At 37.8% G+C, this 17,464-nt stretch overlaps 2 protein-coding genes across 3 annotated transcripts; both read right to left on the minus strand.

Annotated features, from left to right (window-relative positions):
- Positions 1-315: 315 nt before the first annotated feature.
- On the minus strand, positions 316-15,314 carry tfg (trafficking from ER to golgi regulator). 2 transcript variants are annotated; one of them, XM_056260718.1, is made up of 8 exons: positions 15,179-15,314; positions 13,397-13,584; positions 9,203-9,286; positions 4,675-4,821; positions 4,122-4,271; positions 3,569-3,724; positions 1,547-1,630; positions 316-1,184 (listed from the first exon to the last, which is right to left on the minus strand). In XM_056260718.1, exons 2-8 carry the CDS (start codon positions 13,578-13,580, stop codon positions 799-801), a joined length of 1,191 nt encoding a protein of 396 aa, XP_056116693.1. In that variant the 5' UTR covers positions 13,581-13,584; positions 15,179-15,314; the 3' UTR covers positions 316-798. The 2 variants fall into 2 exon arrangements, with proteins under 2 accessions (XP_056116693.1, XP_056116694.1); XM_056260719.1 differs by having other exon boundaries at positions 13,397-13,581; positions 15,179-15,296.
- Positions 15,315-15,684: 370 nt separating this feature from the next.
- Positions 15,685-17,287, minus strand: jagn1a (jagunal homolog 1a). The gene is made up of 3 exons (XM_056260738.1): positions 17,144-17,287; positions 16,458-16,563; positions 15,685-16,359 (listed from the first exon to the last, which is right to left on the minus strand). The coding sequence occupies exons 2-3, from the start codon at positions 16,544-16,546 to the stop codon at positions 15,897-15,899; spliced, it is 552 nt and encodes a 183-aa protein (XP_056116713.1). The 5' UTR covers positions 16,547-16,563; positions 17,144-17,287; the 3' UTR covers positions 15,685-15,896.
- Positions 17,288-17,464: the final 177 nt, after the last annotated feature.

A 17,464-nucleotide genomic window follows, 5' to 3' on the forward strand; every position in this document is an offset into this window, starting at 1 on the left:
GAAGTTCAGAGACTCATGATTTCCTGAGAAAGCTTTTAAATGCCAGATTTTGTGTAAAAAAGTTTTTACATTGAAATTTTGATTTTATAGATGTTTATCTGCTTTACTAATAAAAGCACAAGCAATTTATTTAGTTTTATGATCTCTTTTTTTGTGGCTGTAATTTTTAAAAAGAAAATTCAATTGTTTCTGAATCTGATATAAAAAAAAGATATGGCCTGTTTTCATATTGATTTATAAGAAATCTTCAAATCAGTTAGAGAAAGATCTGAATACATTTTTATTCCATAAACAAATGAATAAAGCTCCCATTACTTCAGTCTCAAAGTCTTTATTCACCTCCTGAAAACAGTTACAGTTTATACAGAAATGACAGGCTTCACTGCAGAGGGCCAGTCAGGGGTTAGTAAAAACCAGGACATTTGAAAAAGTAAAGAAAATGAGTAAAGAAAACTAAACAAATATCACTTACTTTGATTATGATCATTTTCTAGTGTTTAAACAGACTCATTGTTTATGACAAAATAACACCAATGAGGAGACCGGTGATAAAATAAACTGCACACACACACACACACACACACACACAGCTGTCCACTCCCACACCGTTTGGTCTCCCATGTGTGCAAACACACACATACAACCTTCACTAGCTCATTGTCACATGCATTCATACATGCACCCAAAGCACAAACAAACACAAACACAATATTAGGATGTCAAACATAGATTTCGGGGCTGATGTGTTGGAGACAGAGAAAACTTGTAGCGAGGTGCTATGGGGACATTAAAGGGCTTTTACCGATACCCAGGGCCCGGCTGGGTGTAGCCCTGGCCATAAGGGGGGCGGTTTCGGGCATAGGGGTTGGCACCCCCTGGGGGAGGGGTGGTGCCAGGTGGCGGGGTGTATCCAGGACGGGGCTGATACCCCCCTGTGGCCTGAGAGGTTGGCGGCAGGCTGTAGTTAGCTGGCTGCTGAGAGGCCTGGGATGTGTAATTTTGAGCAGGAAATGCTCCAGGTGGGTACTGGGTGGGTCCTTGGGGAGCAGGAGCCTGTGATTGGTTGGAAAACCCAGGAGCTGAGCCAGGGGCACCAGCTGCCTGAGAGGTAGTGGTGGGGTAATTCTGAAACTGCTGTTGAGCAGGTGGAGCCTGAGGAACACCAGACTGAGGAGTATAACCAGCTGAAAAAGAGTTTTAAATTAATAATTCAAAATAAACAACATTAAGGTTTGGTAATATATATGCTTTGGAGTAAACAGAAAAATTATTTCAACAAGCCACTATTGATTGCATTTCTTACATATATTTGATTATTTACTTTTTAGTAATTGTACATGTTCTTATTCTTTCATTTTAATTACAGGTTATTAGCATATTTGCATTTTTACTTTGTATTCACAGGCAAGGCTAGTTTTTAAATTATTTGCCATCCAATTTTGTCCAAACTTTTCAGATGAATGAAATTTTTTTTTTGTTATGAACCAGGCTTAAAGTTCAGCTGTAATTTAAGGAGAAATCATTAGTATGCATTTTAAAGAATTACCAGGGTACTGCATCCCGTACTGTTGCTGGGGTCCCGCTGGCGGAGGATATCCACCTGGAGCCTGATACTGCTGATACATCTGACCTGTTCAATCACAGAAAACAAGTTTTTTTAAGGATTAAGATTCAGTGTTAAGGGAGGGAATTCCTATAAAAATCAGCAAGCAGCTTGTAGATCCTAGCGTGGATATCCCACTGTTACATGGTTTCACCATCAAAAGTTTGAGAAAAATCTGGAACACCAGAGGGCCATAAATATTAGGAACTGATCTCTCTCGCTCTGCGTTGGAATATATTTTGATGTAGGATATCTGGCATGTTACTCTGGAATATCAACAAATAAAGTGCCAATACAGAGGAATTGATTGGAAACATGCAAATAAGAAAGCCATATAATATTGAGCCGTCGATGGTTCATTTAAACGCTGGCGGTCGATGACAGTCTGACCATCTGTATAGGGCACAGTTCTTGATCCTGACCAACACATTTTAAATCCTTTATGCCTAGTTCAGACAACAAGACTTTAGATGTCTGCAGATCGCTGTGCTGTTCAGACTACATGACTTGCTGTCTGTAATGTGGAGTCTTGAAGTCGTTGTGGTGTTTACACTACGTAAATGATTCACAACAGGCGGTTACACACTACACGAGCTGACAACAACTGTCAGCCAACAACTCTATCCGGTCCCCAAACCAAGAAAACGCATCTGGAACATGAAAATGACGCGAAACAGGAGTAAACAACAACAACAACAACAAAGGCATTCGTTCTCCTGCCACAGTTTAATAAAATGTTGCTCCATTTCTAGTGTCCACACTTTTCTTGAAGCCATGTTACTGCTGCAGTTTTTCTTCCAGGGACCTCAACCCATGCCTTGCTCTCTCATTGGCTATATTTGCTTGGCGTTGGAGAGGCGTCAGCAAGCCTCTTTGATGTTGTTGAGTCGTTGAGTAGTTCACACACAAAGATTGGCGAGCGCTGATCACCCGCTGATTTGCCCCTGTCGGCGAGCTAGTTGACTTGCAAATTGGGCTTAAAATCCTGTAGCCTGAAATTGGCATTGTTGGATCCAAATAAATAAAAAATCTTACAATTATCCTAATATTTTTAAAGACCTTAAACAGCAATATAATCTTGCACATAAACAGACCTCACATATCACGATGGGTAGAGATTGTGTCGCTGACACAAAGCAGCAGACCGATTATCCAAAGTTCATAAATGTGTGTGTGCATCGCACCAAGAAACTAATGAAAAAAGGCTGTGTGTGTGTCCCAGTGCGGCATGCGATGGGAACAATAAAGCAGAGAAAAGCATCACAACTCCACAACTCCATGAAACCATGGCAACCATCCGCACAATATGCCAAATCTAGAACAGCTCTGCACAATTTCTCATGTGCACTGCGTCTATCTGGAAGAACTTTGGAAGAGGAGGGGGTGGGATCAAACCCAATGGACGGGCGGAGAATAACATTATGCTCTTGACTTGAAGGCCATTTGATTTGTGGTTTGTTTTTCTTCCGCTGGACAGCTTCCCAAAGGCCTCAGTTAGAAGACAACATCTGTAAGGTGCTTTTATGCTGCAAACAAATAAGTTTTGTGTGCATTGTTTGTACGAGTGTGAGAGAACATGTGTAAGTACAGGTGTGTGACCTTCCTGCCAAAGCAGCATGACCTGCCAAAACGAGATTAGGCCAGCATTTCTCAAGTGCACTGGACTGATGTGGAAGTTTTTTGGATAAAGAACGAGGGGAGATATTCCAATGGCCAAGCGGAGAATAACATCATGCTCTGAATCCACTACAAAGACTTTGTGGCCATATGATTCTTTGTTCATTTTTCTTTCGCTGGACTCTTTCCCATAAGCATCAGAAGAAAACATCTGTAATAGGGATGTGCAAAACTACATTCTCAAAATCGACTGGCCAGACTTAAGGAAGCCCTGAACAATTAGACTGATTTCTACTTTACACTTTCTACAAGTGTACTGGAGTACAATTTGTAAAAGCAGCGATTTACCATCCATAGTACTAGAGGGAGGTTGTTGGACCCCTGAGTAAGGTGGGGGAGCCTGGGAAGCCAAAGCAGAAGGGGGCGCTGCAGAGGATGAAGAGGCAATACTGTCTGGAGTAGCAGAGCGCTCCTCTGCAGCAGCGGTGGCGGCTACAGCTGGAACTGGAAAACAAGGAACAGATAAGGAAAATGTGATTCATTATAAATCAGGTGGTTCCAGATATAAAATCTGAATGAACGAGCGACACTAGAAGCCGTAAAAATAACAGACAAACACACCTGTGACAGCCCATCAACTGAAACTTACATTAATGCAGCAAGTGGCTATAAAAAACCATTGAAAAGTACAAACTAATAATGTATATAAAGAAAAAAAAAACGAATTATACAATTACTTAGCCATCTATTAATAAACATTAAGCTTCTTTTTAAATATCATTTTAGATTTATTTATTTTTAACACTGGGAAAAAGAACTCTGATTACAACAAACAAATGAGAAATTTCACAATTAATAAGCCACAAATAAATTCTATGAAATCTGTACATGAATAAGGTACCTTGGGCAGGTTCCTCAGACAGGCCAAATGCAGAAATGACATTCTTGTTAACCTCTTCCTGGTTCTTCAGGGGGTCAAACGCAGACATGCTAGCAGCACTAACCGGCGGGGCATACTTCATTGTTGAATCTACTGCATCATTCACACATTCTGTCACACAGAGACATCAGAACAAGACAGCTCAAGTACTGCCTTTCTGTAACTCTCTAGGTAATTTATGAGGTTCAATTTAAAAGAGAAAGTTCACCCAAAATTTTTAACTCTGTCATCCTCCTCATTCTGTTCCAAACCCATATGATAAACGTGTTTGAATACATTCAAATGTGACACATCAAGACATAACTTCGTATTTATGAGTTGCTGAGTTTCACGGTAGTAAAGTCTTATGGGTTGGGAATGACACAAGGGTGTGTAAATGATGTTTTCACTGAAAAACCCTTTATGCTCTCCAACTTATACAATCTAAGTGAGCTTCTAGAGTGAATTTACATGTTTCAAATGCTTTAGTTACAGTATTGGATATGAAGAACAAGAGAATGACTCATGTGTGTACCGGTTTCTGGGTTGGTGCTCTCTGGGACAGACTCTGAGGGGGGCTCCAGGCTGTCCAGCAAGCTGTTGACTTTATTCCTCAAATGGATCAGTTCTCTACGCAGGTGCTTCACCTGAGATGACTCCAGTGGCCGAGGCTGCCCATTCACTGCGAAAAACACAAGCATTATTTTTGAAAGCACTGTCTAACACTTTGTTCTAACTATTTCCATAAAACTATTGTTCTAATCCATGTTACTTTGGGTTCTAACCAGCTGCCAGACATTTCATCAACCACATCATTTCTATTTTTGTCATGCCTTTCTTTCATCCAAATTCCTGTCCTCACATATTAAACATAAAAAATGTTCTGATTTGCTATGATTTTGTCATTTCATGCAGCTTTTCGCTTTCAGTTAGGACGGAAAAATTACTTAACACTGGAAACTCGTCCCAATTCGCCTGGATAGGATGTCAAAGTCAACAAGTGATCAACAAAATTAGATAATTTAGATAGCCAGACTATGTCTATATGATGAGGAAATCCAGAGTTTTGCCGTTATGTGTGAGCTTGGAATGCTCTTTCCTAAGTCCATGTGTGAGACCGGCTGCCGCTTGAACCATTCCAGACTCTTCAGAGATCACACAAGCTCTAGCAGGCATCCAACCCAGCCCCTGGGCGCCAGTCACACGTTTGGGATGCATACACACACGTGACGTTATACAACCATGAACCAGCACATTTGAACTCTTAAAATCTAAATTCTCTACTTCAAGCATCCAACAAAGGGCAGGGCTACATTTGCTAATACAAGGTCAAGACATGACTTCATTGGGCTGGAGCACAGACGCTTTGGACAGTGCACAGAGCAGACTTGACCAAAAGTTATTAATTTTTATTAGGAAGAGAAACGTATATTTTGAGTTGGTACTAAAATCGGTTCTTTCAGACCACATGGTCTACACAATTTGAGCATAAATACTGGCTTTTGTTACAGCCACGCAACGCAGGTTGCAACGCAGATTGCAACCTTTGATTTTGGCTAGACTTGGCAAATAAATCAGTGTAAAATAGTGTATGAATCAAGCTGACCAAATCTACAGGCTCGGCAGCGTTTACGATGACACATTTGAAGAATAGTCGGCACATGGTGAGAACTGGCACTGACACTGCAGTGCAGATGTACCTGTGTGAGCCAAACATCGCTAGAACAGAGAGAGCATGACGTTATTGGGCAAGTAACCGGGTTTGATTTTCCTCTCTTAAGAATATTCGTTTGTGCCACAGACCAGTTAAAAAGAAGAATTGCTTTTCAGCACAGCTCACGAAATTGAGAGCAGATTTAGAGCCTATAAAATGACCCTGACCCTTTATAGAGATATAGAGAAGTCCCTGTATAGAGAAGCTTGTTAGCTGCAGGGCTTCCACTCATTTAACCAATGAATTTACATGACTCTTCAGGTCATTCATCATGTACAGGACATGGATTTTTAACATTATTTTAAACTCACAATTTCTCCCTGATAAAATATTTTAGAGCTTGGTATAACTAGAAAAATGTATATTCTTTATAAAACAAGTGCTCATGGCATTTTAAAATTTTATTAATTTCTAGGTCTAGAAATCACATTTTTAAAATTAGGCTTCCTCATATATCAAGGTTTTCCAAGACCAAGGGAACCCTGGCTCTTCAAATAAAACATACAGTTGTTGAGGGTGTGAATTAAAATACTAAATGTTTTATTTTAATGTTTGTTTTATCTTAATTGAAATCATTTTAAGTGATCTTGAGGTGCCCCGGCCCCGTGGTTGAGAACCAGTGCTTTATGTTAATCAAAAGAAGCCACTGGTCACAATGCATGTTTTAAAAAGTATCAGAAATACTCATTCTGTCTTAAGTACTGCATTAAATCTGTTAACATTTAGGATACATTTAAAATCTAAATGTTGTGTCATATCAATGGCCCAACAAGTATTTGGACAATCAAGTCACACTTAAAGGGGTTACCACCAGATTTTACGGTTCCATTGCACCCAAAATCCCAAATTAACACCCCACTGATAACCTCACATGGTCAGACACGGTCATTATCAGTTCAAATCTTGTTCTATTGCACCCTCTGCTGGACACTAAAAGCTCCAGCTGTGTTATCATTGAAAGAGAAAAAAACGACATCTGGTTGGATGAAATATGACCAAGTTCAGCATTTTTAAGATTAAAAGAGCTTAACTCCACAATAATACACCATCCATGCCGATGTGGGATTATGTGCTTAAGAGAGAGTCCATTTTAACCCAAAGGTTAAAGGATACAGCTTTGTATAACACTCTGTTTTCTGGGTCACAAAAACACACTGTGGAATCGAAAAGCTTTAACTTGATATGCTTCTTTTTTTGTATGTAAAAAACACCATCCAAAAAGCATAAAAACAACTATGGGCTGCATATGAGCTGCTTGGTTCTTATAGTGCTATACACCTATTCTGTCAAGGGACACCATGACCACTGGAGCGTTTTTGGAATATGATCTTCCTGCAGGTAAGATAAACCTACACAAGCTCACTGACCTCAACTCTGAGCATGATTAGCACTGATGCGAACAGTGTTGTTGTGCCTGTATCTGTGGCCTGAAGTTGTTATAAGAATATAACTTGCCCCTCAGTTTGTAAAATGAACAAAAAACACATTTATAGATATAAACTTACAATGGAAGCCTAGCAGGCAGGTGGGCTGGAGGACTGAACAAAAATACAAGCTTCAAGTTTCAGATTTTAAAGCAAATAAAAAAAATCTGCATTTGAACAAAGTTGTTCTACATAGTTCTTTTAAGTTGGGAGTGGGACTACTTTTTACACCAATTAACTTCTGGTTGTGCATTACATAATTTATTGTTTTAATTCTGCTATATGTAAACAATGCTTTACAAAAACTTACATCACATTCCTTTCATGCTCCTTCATGGTGCAGATACCAAGTGAAAGTAACAGAGTTTATACATGATTTGGTAATTCCAATACACACGTCACCAGTTTCATACCGATACCCTATAGGCTTCACTGTAAGTGTATTACTGTAAACATTTTTCATTCACTCTAGAATATTCCTTTATGTCAGGTTGAGGAAAAAACCCTAAGCATTGCTGGGAGGGCTGCAACTAACGATTATTTTGATAATTGATTAATCGGACGATTATTTTTTCGATTAATCGGTTAATCGGATAAAAAAATTCAATTAGATTTTTTTGTTTATTGACTAAATAAAACCCGGTTACACTTTATTTTAAGGTGTCCTTGTTACAGTGTAATTATATATTTAAGTACAGAGTAATATTAAGGAACTACATGTACTTACTATAGGAATAGGGTATGATTAGGATTTGGTTGAGGGTTAGTTGCATGTAATTATGCATAATTTACTGTTATTACTACAGTAAGTACATGTAACATATGTAACAAGGACACCGTAAAATAAAGTGTTACCTAAAACCCTAAATTAGGATATTTATGTGTAAAAGTGTACTTTAAAAAGTGCAAAAGCCACACATTGAGTTTTAGTAATATCAATATTTGCATTGTTTTTAATAATAATTGCTGATGGCAAGTTGACAACCATGATTAATGTAAAAAAAAAAAAACATTTATATCCAACATATTGTTTTAACACAATTTTTGTTAAAACAAATTTACACAGACATGTTGTTCAGATATAAACTAAAAACATCTAAAATATATAATTCATTTAATTTTTATTTAAAATTAATTGAATTATAAGGATACATTGATAAAATAAATATAGAAAGACTGAAAACAAGCGTGTGAACGTAGAGCTGCATTAGATCGCGTTTGAAAAACAATTAAAACTTAATAGACAAATGCAGTAAATAGAGAACGGAATGGATGTACGCAGCAAGCTAACAGGCTTGATTAAAAAGACAGGAAAAATGATGCATTAGTGCACAAGCATTCGCTGAAAACCACTGAGTACAGTGACTTGACTAAAACAATCTTTTACTGCTGCTGTTATTAACTGCCTTCATATTTAGTGCTTCGCTTTGTAAAGACCGTTTTAATTTAACCTATTTCTGCGGTAGCGCTATTTTAATCCATCACTTATGTTGCGAGCGAACTGATTGCGCAACCTGATGCTCGAGACAAAATACAGACATCCCAAGTCTCCCGGAAGTTCTGGGAGTCACCCGCATATTGATAGCGGCTTATGCGGCTCACTGATGCCTGCAAATTAGTTCAAACTCCCGGGATTTGAGCGCGCATGCGAGACAGAAGAGACTGTGCTCTAAACCGTGTAGCGCGCGCGTGCGGCAGAGCGGCGGAGGGAGAGAGGCCTTGCGTGTGTGCGTATGTGCCTCATGAAGCGCGTGTAAGACAGAGAGCATCCTGATTGGCCTGTTTCAACCAATCACCAGTAAACCCTCCCCGTGACGTAAGCAGACCAACTAATCGATAATGACATTCCTTGACAACGATTTTCATAATCGATTATTATCGATTTTATCGATTAGTTGTTGCAGCCCTAATTGCTGGTTTCTTACCAAAAAGAGTGAGCTTCAATATTCTACTGCACTGGATCGCAAAGGACAAATCAGAACTGTCAAAGATGGTGATAAGGTCATCATCTGAAAGAGAACAGACAAATGTAGAGTTTGAGACAGTAAAGAGTTTGAGATCTAGACCAAAGTCTATAGTGCAAAACTACTGAGAAGTTTAATATAGGTTAATTTATCTTATAGTATTATAGAACATGACTGATAAGCAAATGGATAAATACTAGTGCTGCCAATCGATAAAAAAAACCCCCTCTTAAATCGCATTTTTTACATTGTTCTGTAATTAATCACGATTAATTGTACCTAACTTTAAAAGTTTTTAATATATATTTTTATATTGTAATACTTTCACATGATTCTCCAAAATAATGTACAAACAACAAAGACGGTATATTTTAAATATTTAATGGCATCTTTTTGCTAATCACTAAGAACAAAGGCCAGTATCACTGATACCAGAACTGATACTGATGTCACAATTACATGGATTTTTATTTAGCCATTAATTATAGCCATTTAACATTACACTATAATTTAAAGCTATCAGCTTTAACATTAAATAGGCTTTTTTTATATATATATAAAAAAACTTTAACATAAGTGAACTTAAAACAATCTTCACATCAACCCATTGAAACTAATGTCATTTAGGTGAGTCTTATGTTAAGGGCTCAACACTAAGGTTTTTTTTCTACTTGCCCAGTCAGACCGGTTCAGATTTTTACCTGCCCTGCTAAAATGCAGAAAAAAGTAATTGTTTTCGTTTCATGGGTTATGACCCATGTAACCTTGTAAACAGTGTTTTAGATTTCTAGGTACGTCTAACAGGTAAATATACAGAAATTGAATACTACAGCAATGATTTCTGCATCTGTGCAGTTAATAAACACTGCACAGTCTTCTCTGCATAAATTATAAATTGAATATAGATTAATCCTTACTAAAGCTACAAAGTTATTCAGTCAAGAGCAGTGAGTGATTTTCTCTTTGTTCTTTGATTAACATTAATGACAGACAGCAGCAGGTTTATTAGGCTGCTGTCACTTTAAAACCAGACGCAGATGCGGATCTGACACGCATCCTATTTTCTCACAACTCTATACGTTCATTTAATACTTTTTAACTCATTTAAGACTACCATTCAAGTGCGAGAAAAAAAACTCAATGCGGCTCTGGCGTGCTGTCTGAAGCGTCATTCTGTGCGCCCGTTTCGGGTGTTTGTTCAAAGAGAGTCACTTCACAGAGAGCGCGTCAGTACATATTTGAGTTATTTTTTTTTGCATCTTATCATGCTTGAATGGTTTAACAGCACTTGAATGAATGATAGGGTGATCATATACTGTAGCGCAGCCAAAGGATGACACTCACGTGACATTTTGCAGTTATTCACAATCACGAAAGTTTATTATTTGCATGTGTATTAAACCTTGGCGGTTAAACATTTTATTTGCACGCTGTTCTGACCCAAAGCGGCACACACTAAAAGCCTGTCAAACAGCGCGTGAGTACTAAACTAAGGTATATTTAGCGTCTCATTGCGCTTAAACTGTCAAATACACACATGGTTTACAAAAACAGTCAGTTATGTCTCAAGTGAATGTAACAGTTGGGAGAAAACCGGATGCGTGTCTGTATATTAGATCTGTGCATGAGGTCTTAAAGTGACAGCAGCCTACTAGACCTACTGCCGCTTGTCATTAATGTTAATAAAAACAAAGTAGGGGTGTAACGATACCCTCATGTCACAATTCGATACATATCACGATACTGAACTCACGATACGATATTATTGCGATACTCCAAGACATATGTACATTTACATTTACATTTAGTCATTTAGCAGACGCTTTTATCCAAAGCGACTTACAACTGAGGACTAAACCAAGCGAGTCATCGTGAAGAGGCAAAAGCAACGCAAGAAGTGCTCAAAATACAAAGTTCAGACATAGCTCGGAGTAGCATAAGCCAGGCAAGCGAGGATTTAGAGGAAAGGATTTTTATTTTTTTATTTTTTTTATGTTAAGTGCTCCCGGAAGGGATGAGTTTTCAGATGAGTTTTTGTTAACCTTTTGATAAAAGGTTAACAAAAAATGTACTGTTGATTAAAACAAGACTTGGTGCTTGTAACCCAAGGAAAATGGTGACACCAGAATAAAAATATTCATGATTCTGAAGCTGAAAATACAGAATTATTTTAGACGAATATGCTTGCACTCTGTCACTGACTAGATATATTTAAAATAATGTTGGCCACTTTTTACTGGTAACATAAGACATTTGGCATTATCAGGACCCACAAATATTCCCCCATTGCATTATTATACATTATAATCAACATTATGTATAGTAGTTTAATGTAGTACTGACACTAAAACTCTGAAAAAATTGAATTTATTTCTCACACAGTAATTTTTATTTTGGGGGAACTATCCACGATACATATTGTCACTATCCACGATATGTATTGTTGCATTTTTGTATTGCGATATATTGTGGCACGATATATTGTTACTCCCCTAAAACAAAGAGAAAATCACTTACTGCTCTTCACTGAATACCTTCAGTAACTTTAATAATAATCAATGTAAATATAATTTATACAGTGAAGTCTATGTCGTGTTTTATTTTTATATATATTTATTCAATTTCTTACTTGAATACTACGGTTAGTTATCACCTACTGTGAAAAAATAAAGCACTGTTTATTTCATTTGTATATTATATTGCATTTGTAATGTGTATCTTTGTTCTTATTTATAATAACAAAGATAAAATAATGAAAAATATTTTCATCTTCGCCAACCCCAACTTTGGCCTAAATGGTCTGTCATTCTTTTATCTTTATATATATTTTGTTACCATGTAAGGCTACATTTTAAAATAGGGAAATTAATTTGGCTATACTGCTCAGTCACTTGGAAAATAGTAAAAAACCAACATGAAAAATTGTGATAAAATCGTGATTTTCCTGAAAAAAAATCATGATACATGGCAAATCAGCGTTCCATAACGCCCACCCCTATATTGAGGGGGAGAGGAGGTTAATGTTTTAGATTAAAGATTACGAGGGCATATGAATTAAAAATAAATAAATAAGGATATGCACAGTAGGGGTGGGAGAAAAAAATCGATCCATCGATGCATCGCGATTCTCTCTCCAACGATTCTGGATCGAATCTGAGAATTCCAGAATCGATTCTGAGCTTAGTTTTTAACCAGATGTGCGATGACGTTGAGTTTGCTTTAGAAACACCCGTATTCTGCTTGCTTCCAAATCCTCACACACATACACCACTCGAACCTTCCGTAAAATAATCTTTCATAAAGTTCGGAAAGGTTGAAGCGAATTACAAGGACATTCACAGGCTTCATTGCACAGGATACGCTGTGAGAGACGCGCGCTTTCTCGCCCGTCGGTATTTTCCTTACAAATGCTCTACGAAGTCATCATTTATGTGGTTTGGAATGCAGTGGACTTATATATTTAAAATATGAACCTCACTAACAGAAGGCTGCTTTCAATTTCAAATGCTGACGTGCGCTTTGTTTGTGAGACTGCTCGCGCATGCGGCTGTGCGACTCCGTGTAGTGGTTTAATGTACTTCTGCAAAATTAACGTAAACACAGCCAGTTATGTCTTAAGGGATTAAACGGACAGGACCCACCGCATTACTTCTTTTATTTAAAAAGAGATGCGTGCGTGAATGCAGCTTAATCTCCCGCAGTCTATGATGTCATAGTAAAAAACAACAGTAAAGATGAAGAAATATCACTCACAGTTCTTGAAGGGAAAACGTTCAGATAATCTATAGGCTACTGAAAGCACTTTTTGTTTGTTGTTTGTTATATTTTTCTATGCTCCTCTTTATTATTTGTTATATTAGTTTAAAATTCTTAACATACAACTGTTTTAATAAAAACAAATTAATTTGTAATTATTTTTAAAAAAGTACTTAATTACTTATGTAAACTAATGAATTAATAAGGGGGGGAAAGGTAGATAAAGAATCGTTCTGGAATCGGATCGTGACTCCCAGAATCGGAATCGGATCGTGAGGTGACCAAAGATTCCCACCCCTAATGCACAGATAAATCATTTATTATAAGCACTGCAACATTCTATTAAAAATAAGTATATTCCAAATACATTTTTGATTTCTTGGTGACTTTAAGACAGACCTTCATCCTTATATTTGATGGCGACTTCATCGCTGCTCTGTAGCTGCCCACGAAAGACTCGCTGCATCATCAGCAGGAGCTCATCGTAGGTGATGTCTTCATTGTGGATGGGGATACGACGAATATCATCCCCCAGCTGAGCTTTAATGATCAGCTTTCCACTCAGGTCCAGCTGGCCATTCATACTGCTGGAAAAACATTTTTTACTGTAAATACTGTATTTTAAATTTTTATATACATTTCAAAATATGGGTTTCACTGACCAATGCCATTAGCTAACGAGCACGGTATCCTATTTAATACAATCGCAATCAAAATTATATGAATCCACTGCAGAATAAATACAAATTGTCAAAATGGCCACTTATGCCAGCCAATATGACACTCTTACTATTACTGCACTATTAGCATTAGAAGCAGGCCATTTATCACTAATGCATCACATGCACATCTGATAGTACAACAACAACAAGCTGAAACGTAACACACTATAAGAGCTTCAGGAGAGCTCTGCCTACATTAAATGTTCGCATACAGACTTATATAGCTAATAGCCCAGAGTAAAACCTCTGGCACAATCTATGAAGACACAATCATTATATTCTTCTATCAGAAGCACATAATTCCACCCGCAACACAACAGTTAACTATGAAATGTGATAGTTGTAACTCAATGAGTGTCTTCACCCACCACTAACTTTCCTGCTTTTGTTATGGATATTAAAAACGTCAGGGAATCACTCGTGAATTACTCAAACCCATACTCTATGACTCATCTATGAGGTTTTATCTGAACAAGTGCTACTGTCCATTGCTGGGACATACTATAAGTTCATAAAAGTCTAAGGGTCATGAGATCTAAGATGATTTGGCACATGTAACGTTAGATGGCTCACAATCTTTCCCGGTACAGACTTTGGCCTCAGACAAAATGATAGGGAGACGCATTTTGGGTTTTATATCACAATACAAACGATTTGAGTGTGCGCGTTCAATCAAGAACGATCTCATCCGCACATTCTAACTCTGTAACATGAAGACAGACCTGTATTTGACTCATATGGAATTCAAAGACAACCACGATTAAAACTACCAATTCTTGCCCGCTGGATCAAGACAATGACAAAACCCAAGTGGGCAAACTGGCAATCAAATGCCGATTTACTTCTGTCTTACATTACTATTTTAACACGTTGTATGAATTTGTCATACATATCTAGGGTTTCTCTGATTGGACATGTTAAATAGGGCAGATGACAGTTTCCAATAACAACAGTCCATCAGCTATCTAAGCTAACTGAAGATCGTTTAGACGAGAAGATGATGTGGTTTTGGGGGTTTAGGACAACACCACACATAAGGACTTTTAAAAGTCAAGCAAAAGAAAGATTCATTTAAAACATCTCATCAGGCCTCATTCACCTGATGATGCAGCAACTTCCTGCCAAATAAAGGTCTGAGCGTGACAATTCTCCCGGCGTAAAAAAGGAATAATTACTGTTAACAAACCTCAAATAAGTTATTACAACAATCATTCCTGTGTTATAAATACTGCTATTTAACTATCCCATACTGTTTGTTAAAACACTGCCTATTATACAAAACGTCTCTGTTTTCTTTAGCTTGCCCTAGTTTCACACAGGCTAAGCTATGCTAATGCTAGTTAGCTTGATAACCGGCTAACTGCTAATGGTTATTATCCAGGTTATTTTGCCCTACAAACCTGTAAAGTTACCATATAAACGTATGTACATGTTTGTACGAGAAGCATTGAGTCTCTACCTGGTGGTTTGGACGTGTCAATCCCAGCAGCAGCCTGTGTGTCCTGGACTTCAGCTGAACGACGTCTGACTGACTGATGATCGGAAACGCCTCACAGCGACCTGTACGTGGCAAAACCACAAACGCGCATGCGCGCTACCCGGACACTTGTAAATTTAATAACTAGGCCTACTCATAGATATCTATAATAAAGGCCTACTGATGAGGTGGCCTATATGGCGTATGCATTTTGTTACTAAACCAAATTTTTTTTAAATACATTTAATATTACATTGATCATATAATTTACATAAAAAACTTACTGGAGTTTAACTGATTTATATTTAAAGCTGGCAGAAATAGATGCCTTATATGAGTCACATATTTGACTTTTATGATGTGATAGGCTATATGACTATATACTATGTTAGACCTTGTTAGATAAAAAACAAAATCAAGCTTAAAATGAAATCATCAGTATAAAATACAATACAAAGAAATATCCAAAGAAATATTTTATTTATAAAGTATTAGAAATTATGTGAATTGCTTTGTTTTCTTGGACATGGACCAGACCTCCTGAAGAAACAAATTTAAATTAAACAGAATTCTAGGTCTTGTGTAAATAAATGTAAGATTTGTTGGCTTGCAAATATACATATAACATTAAAAATAATTGCATGCATTGTAGCAACAAGACATCAAATGAGCATGGTCAAGTAAGTATACAATAGTGTTTTTATTTCTTCTTCTTCTCTTGTGTTGAGTTGAACCAGGCATCTAAAAGCTTCTTGCTGTAGTAGATTTGCCATGCGTGCACCTGAACAGCAATCACCATGAGTAGATACATCACAGAGACAGCCGAGAAGCCAAAGATAAACCGGTAGGCCTTCCCGTGTCGGTACAGCTGCTGGGCCAGTGGAAACATTTCCATTGCACCAAAAATCAAGGGTGCCACAGAAAACAAACCAGCACTGATCATGGAGATCACAAGGTAGCTGATGTTGTTCTTCGGCATGGCCAGGGCTCCAATAAACGAGGGCAGGAGACTCAAAAGGTAGGGATACTCCCACTGATAGGGCATGGCCACCAAGTCATGCGACACCAGATTGAGGTGACTAACAGCCACTTGAGCCGCCACCAGTATCCATATGAGGAAATGCACGAAGGTGAGCTTCTTTATCTCTGATTTCAATGAAGCACTGAAAGACATTTTCAAAATTAAAATACATATTCTGATGTAAACAATTTCATTGACAATGTTAGCCTATTGCTGTGACAGTTTGAAGGTTATAGTTACCTCATCTGATAGTGAGATGCCACTTTCTCTCTGTGTTTAAAATCACTCCCATCAGTCCCTGCAGCTCTTGGGCCAGCACGCGATGCCATTGCCAATTTCAAGATAACTGTAACACCATACAAATATGTTATTCACAGGCCTGACATATCAGTTTAGCAATTTGCGATTATTATAGACAGAGCATATTTGAATTGAAATAGAAATATCCCAAAATGCTGAAATTAATTATTCAGAATGTAATATAGCCTATATCAAGACACATCATAGCTACTGAAAAGGACAATATTGCATTACATTTAGGGGTCTGTATAGACATAGTCCTGTAATATCTCAACATCTGATCAATCTAACAGACAATTGGCATGAAAGCACCCCAGCACTTAAATGAAAGGAGGGAAAACCACATTAACCCAATAGCATATAAGCTATACTTTTATGAATTTCACATGATTAGGACATACATAAGCATACAAGATGAAGCATAACAAATATAGGCCTATGTCTATTTGGTACAGCAATTAAATAAAGGCATTAACTGTAGATGAACTGATATATTGAAGAATATATAGGCACATCTTGCCGGCCGGCTTCCGGATGAAGGATAAATTGACCGTTTCAACTGCGCGGATCACTGTAAATAGAAAGCGGTTATTTCATGTGATGCGACTTTTAACAAAATAACTTACCGTGTGGATTGGTGAAATGCGACCGAAAGCAACAGTGACAGGATTAGATGAGGAAATGTTCACACAAAGGATTTTTATCAATGAAGGCAATAATATGTTGCTCATGCGCACAAAAGAATCTCTCCGCCCCTCCGTGCGATGTGATTTGACAGCCCAGTATCACAGTCTGCGCATCCTCAGCATCATCACCGAGTATACTGAGCACACTGAGCCGGTTGCTTGGCTCATGAATATTTATTAGGTTCATTGAGGTCCATTCTGATTTATTAAAGAAAGAGGAAGTAACAGCTGGCTGCTACTATGCCGCTGGTCACGGTGTTG

The sequence above is a fragment of the Rhinichthys klamathensis genome, unplaced genomic scaffold (genome assembly GCF_029890125.1).
Source record: "Rhinichthys klamathensis goyatoka isolate OS25496 unplaced genomic scaffold, OSU_Roscu_1.1 h1tg000177l_1, whole genome shotgun sequence".
In the NCBI taxonomy this organism is placed as follows: domain Eukaryota; kingdom Metazoa; phylum Chordata; class Actinopteri; order Cypriniformes; family Leuciscidae; genus Rhinichthys; species Rhinichthys klamathensis.

Bases quoted from the DNA above. Each gene is read 5' to 3' on its own strand.
- tfg (XM_056260718.1), bottom strand. From the start codon at position 13,580: ATGAATGGCCAGCTGGACCTGAGTGGAAAGCTGATCATTAAAGCTCAG. The intron at 1,631-3,568 runs GTAAATCGCTGC...GTGATTGAACAG, and splicing joins TCCCTCTAGTACTATGGATG to GTCAGATGTATCAGCAGTAT. The intron at 1,185-1,546 runs GTAATTCTTTAA...ACTCTTTTTCAG, and splicing joins GTACGGGATGCAGTACCCTG to CTGGTTATACTCCTCAGTCT.
- jagn1a (XM_056260738.1), bottom strand. From the start codon at position 16,546: ATGGCATCGCGTGCTGGCCCAAGAGCTGCAGGGACTGATGGGAGTGAT. The intron at 16,360-16,457 runs GTAACTATAACC...AATGTCTTTCAG, and splicing joins GCATCTCACTATCAGATGAG to TGCTTCATTGAAATCAGAGA.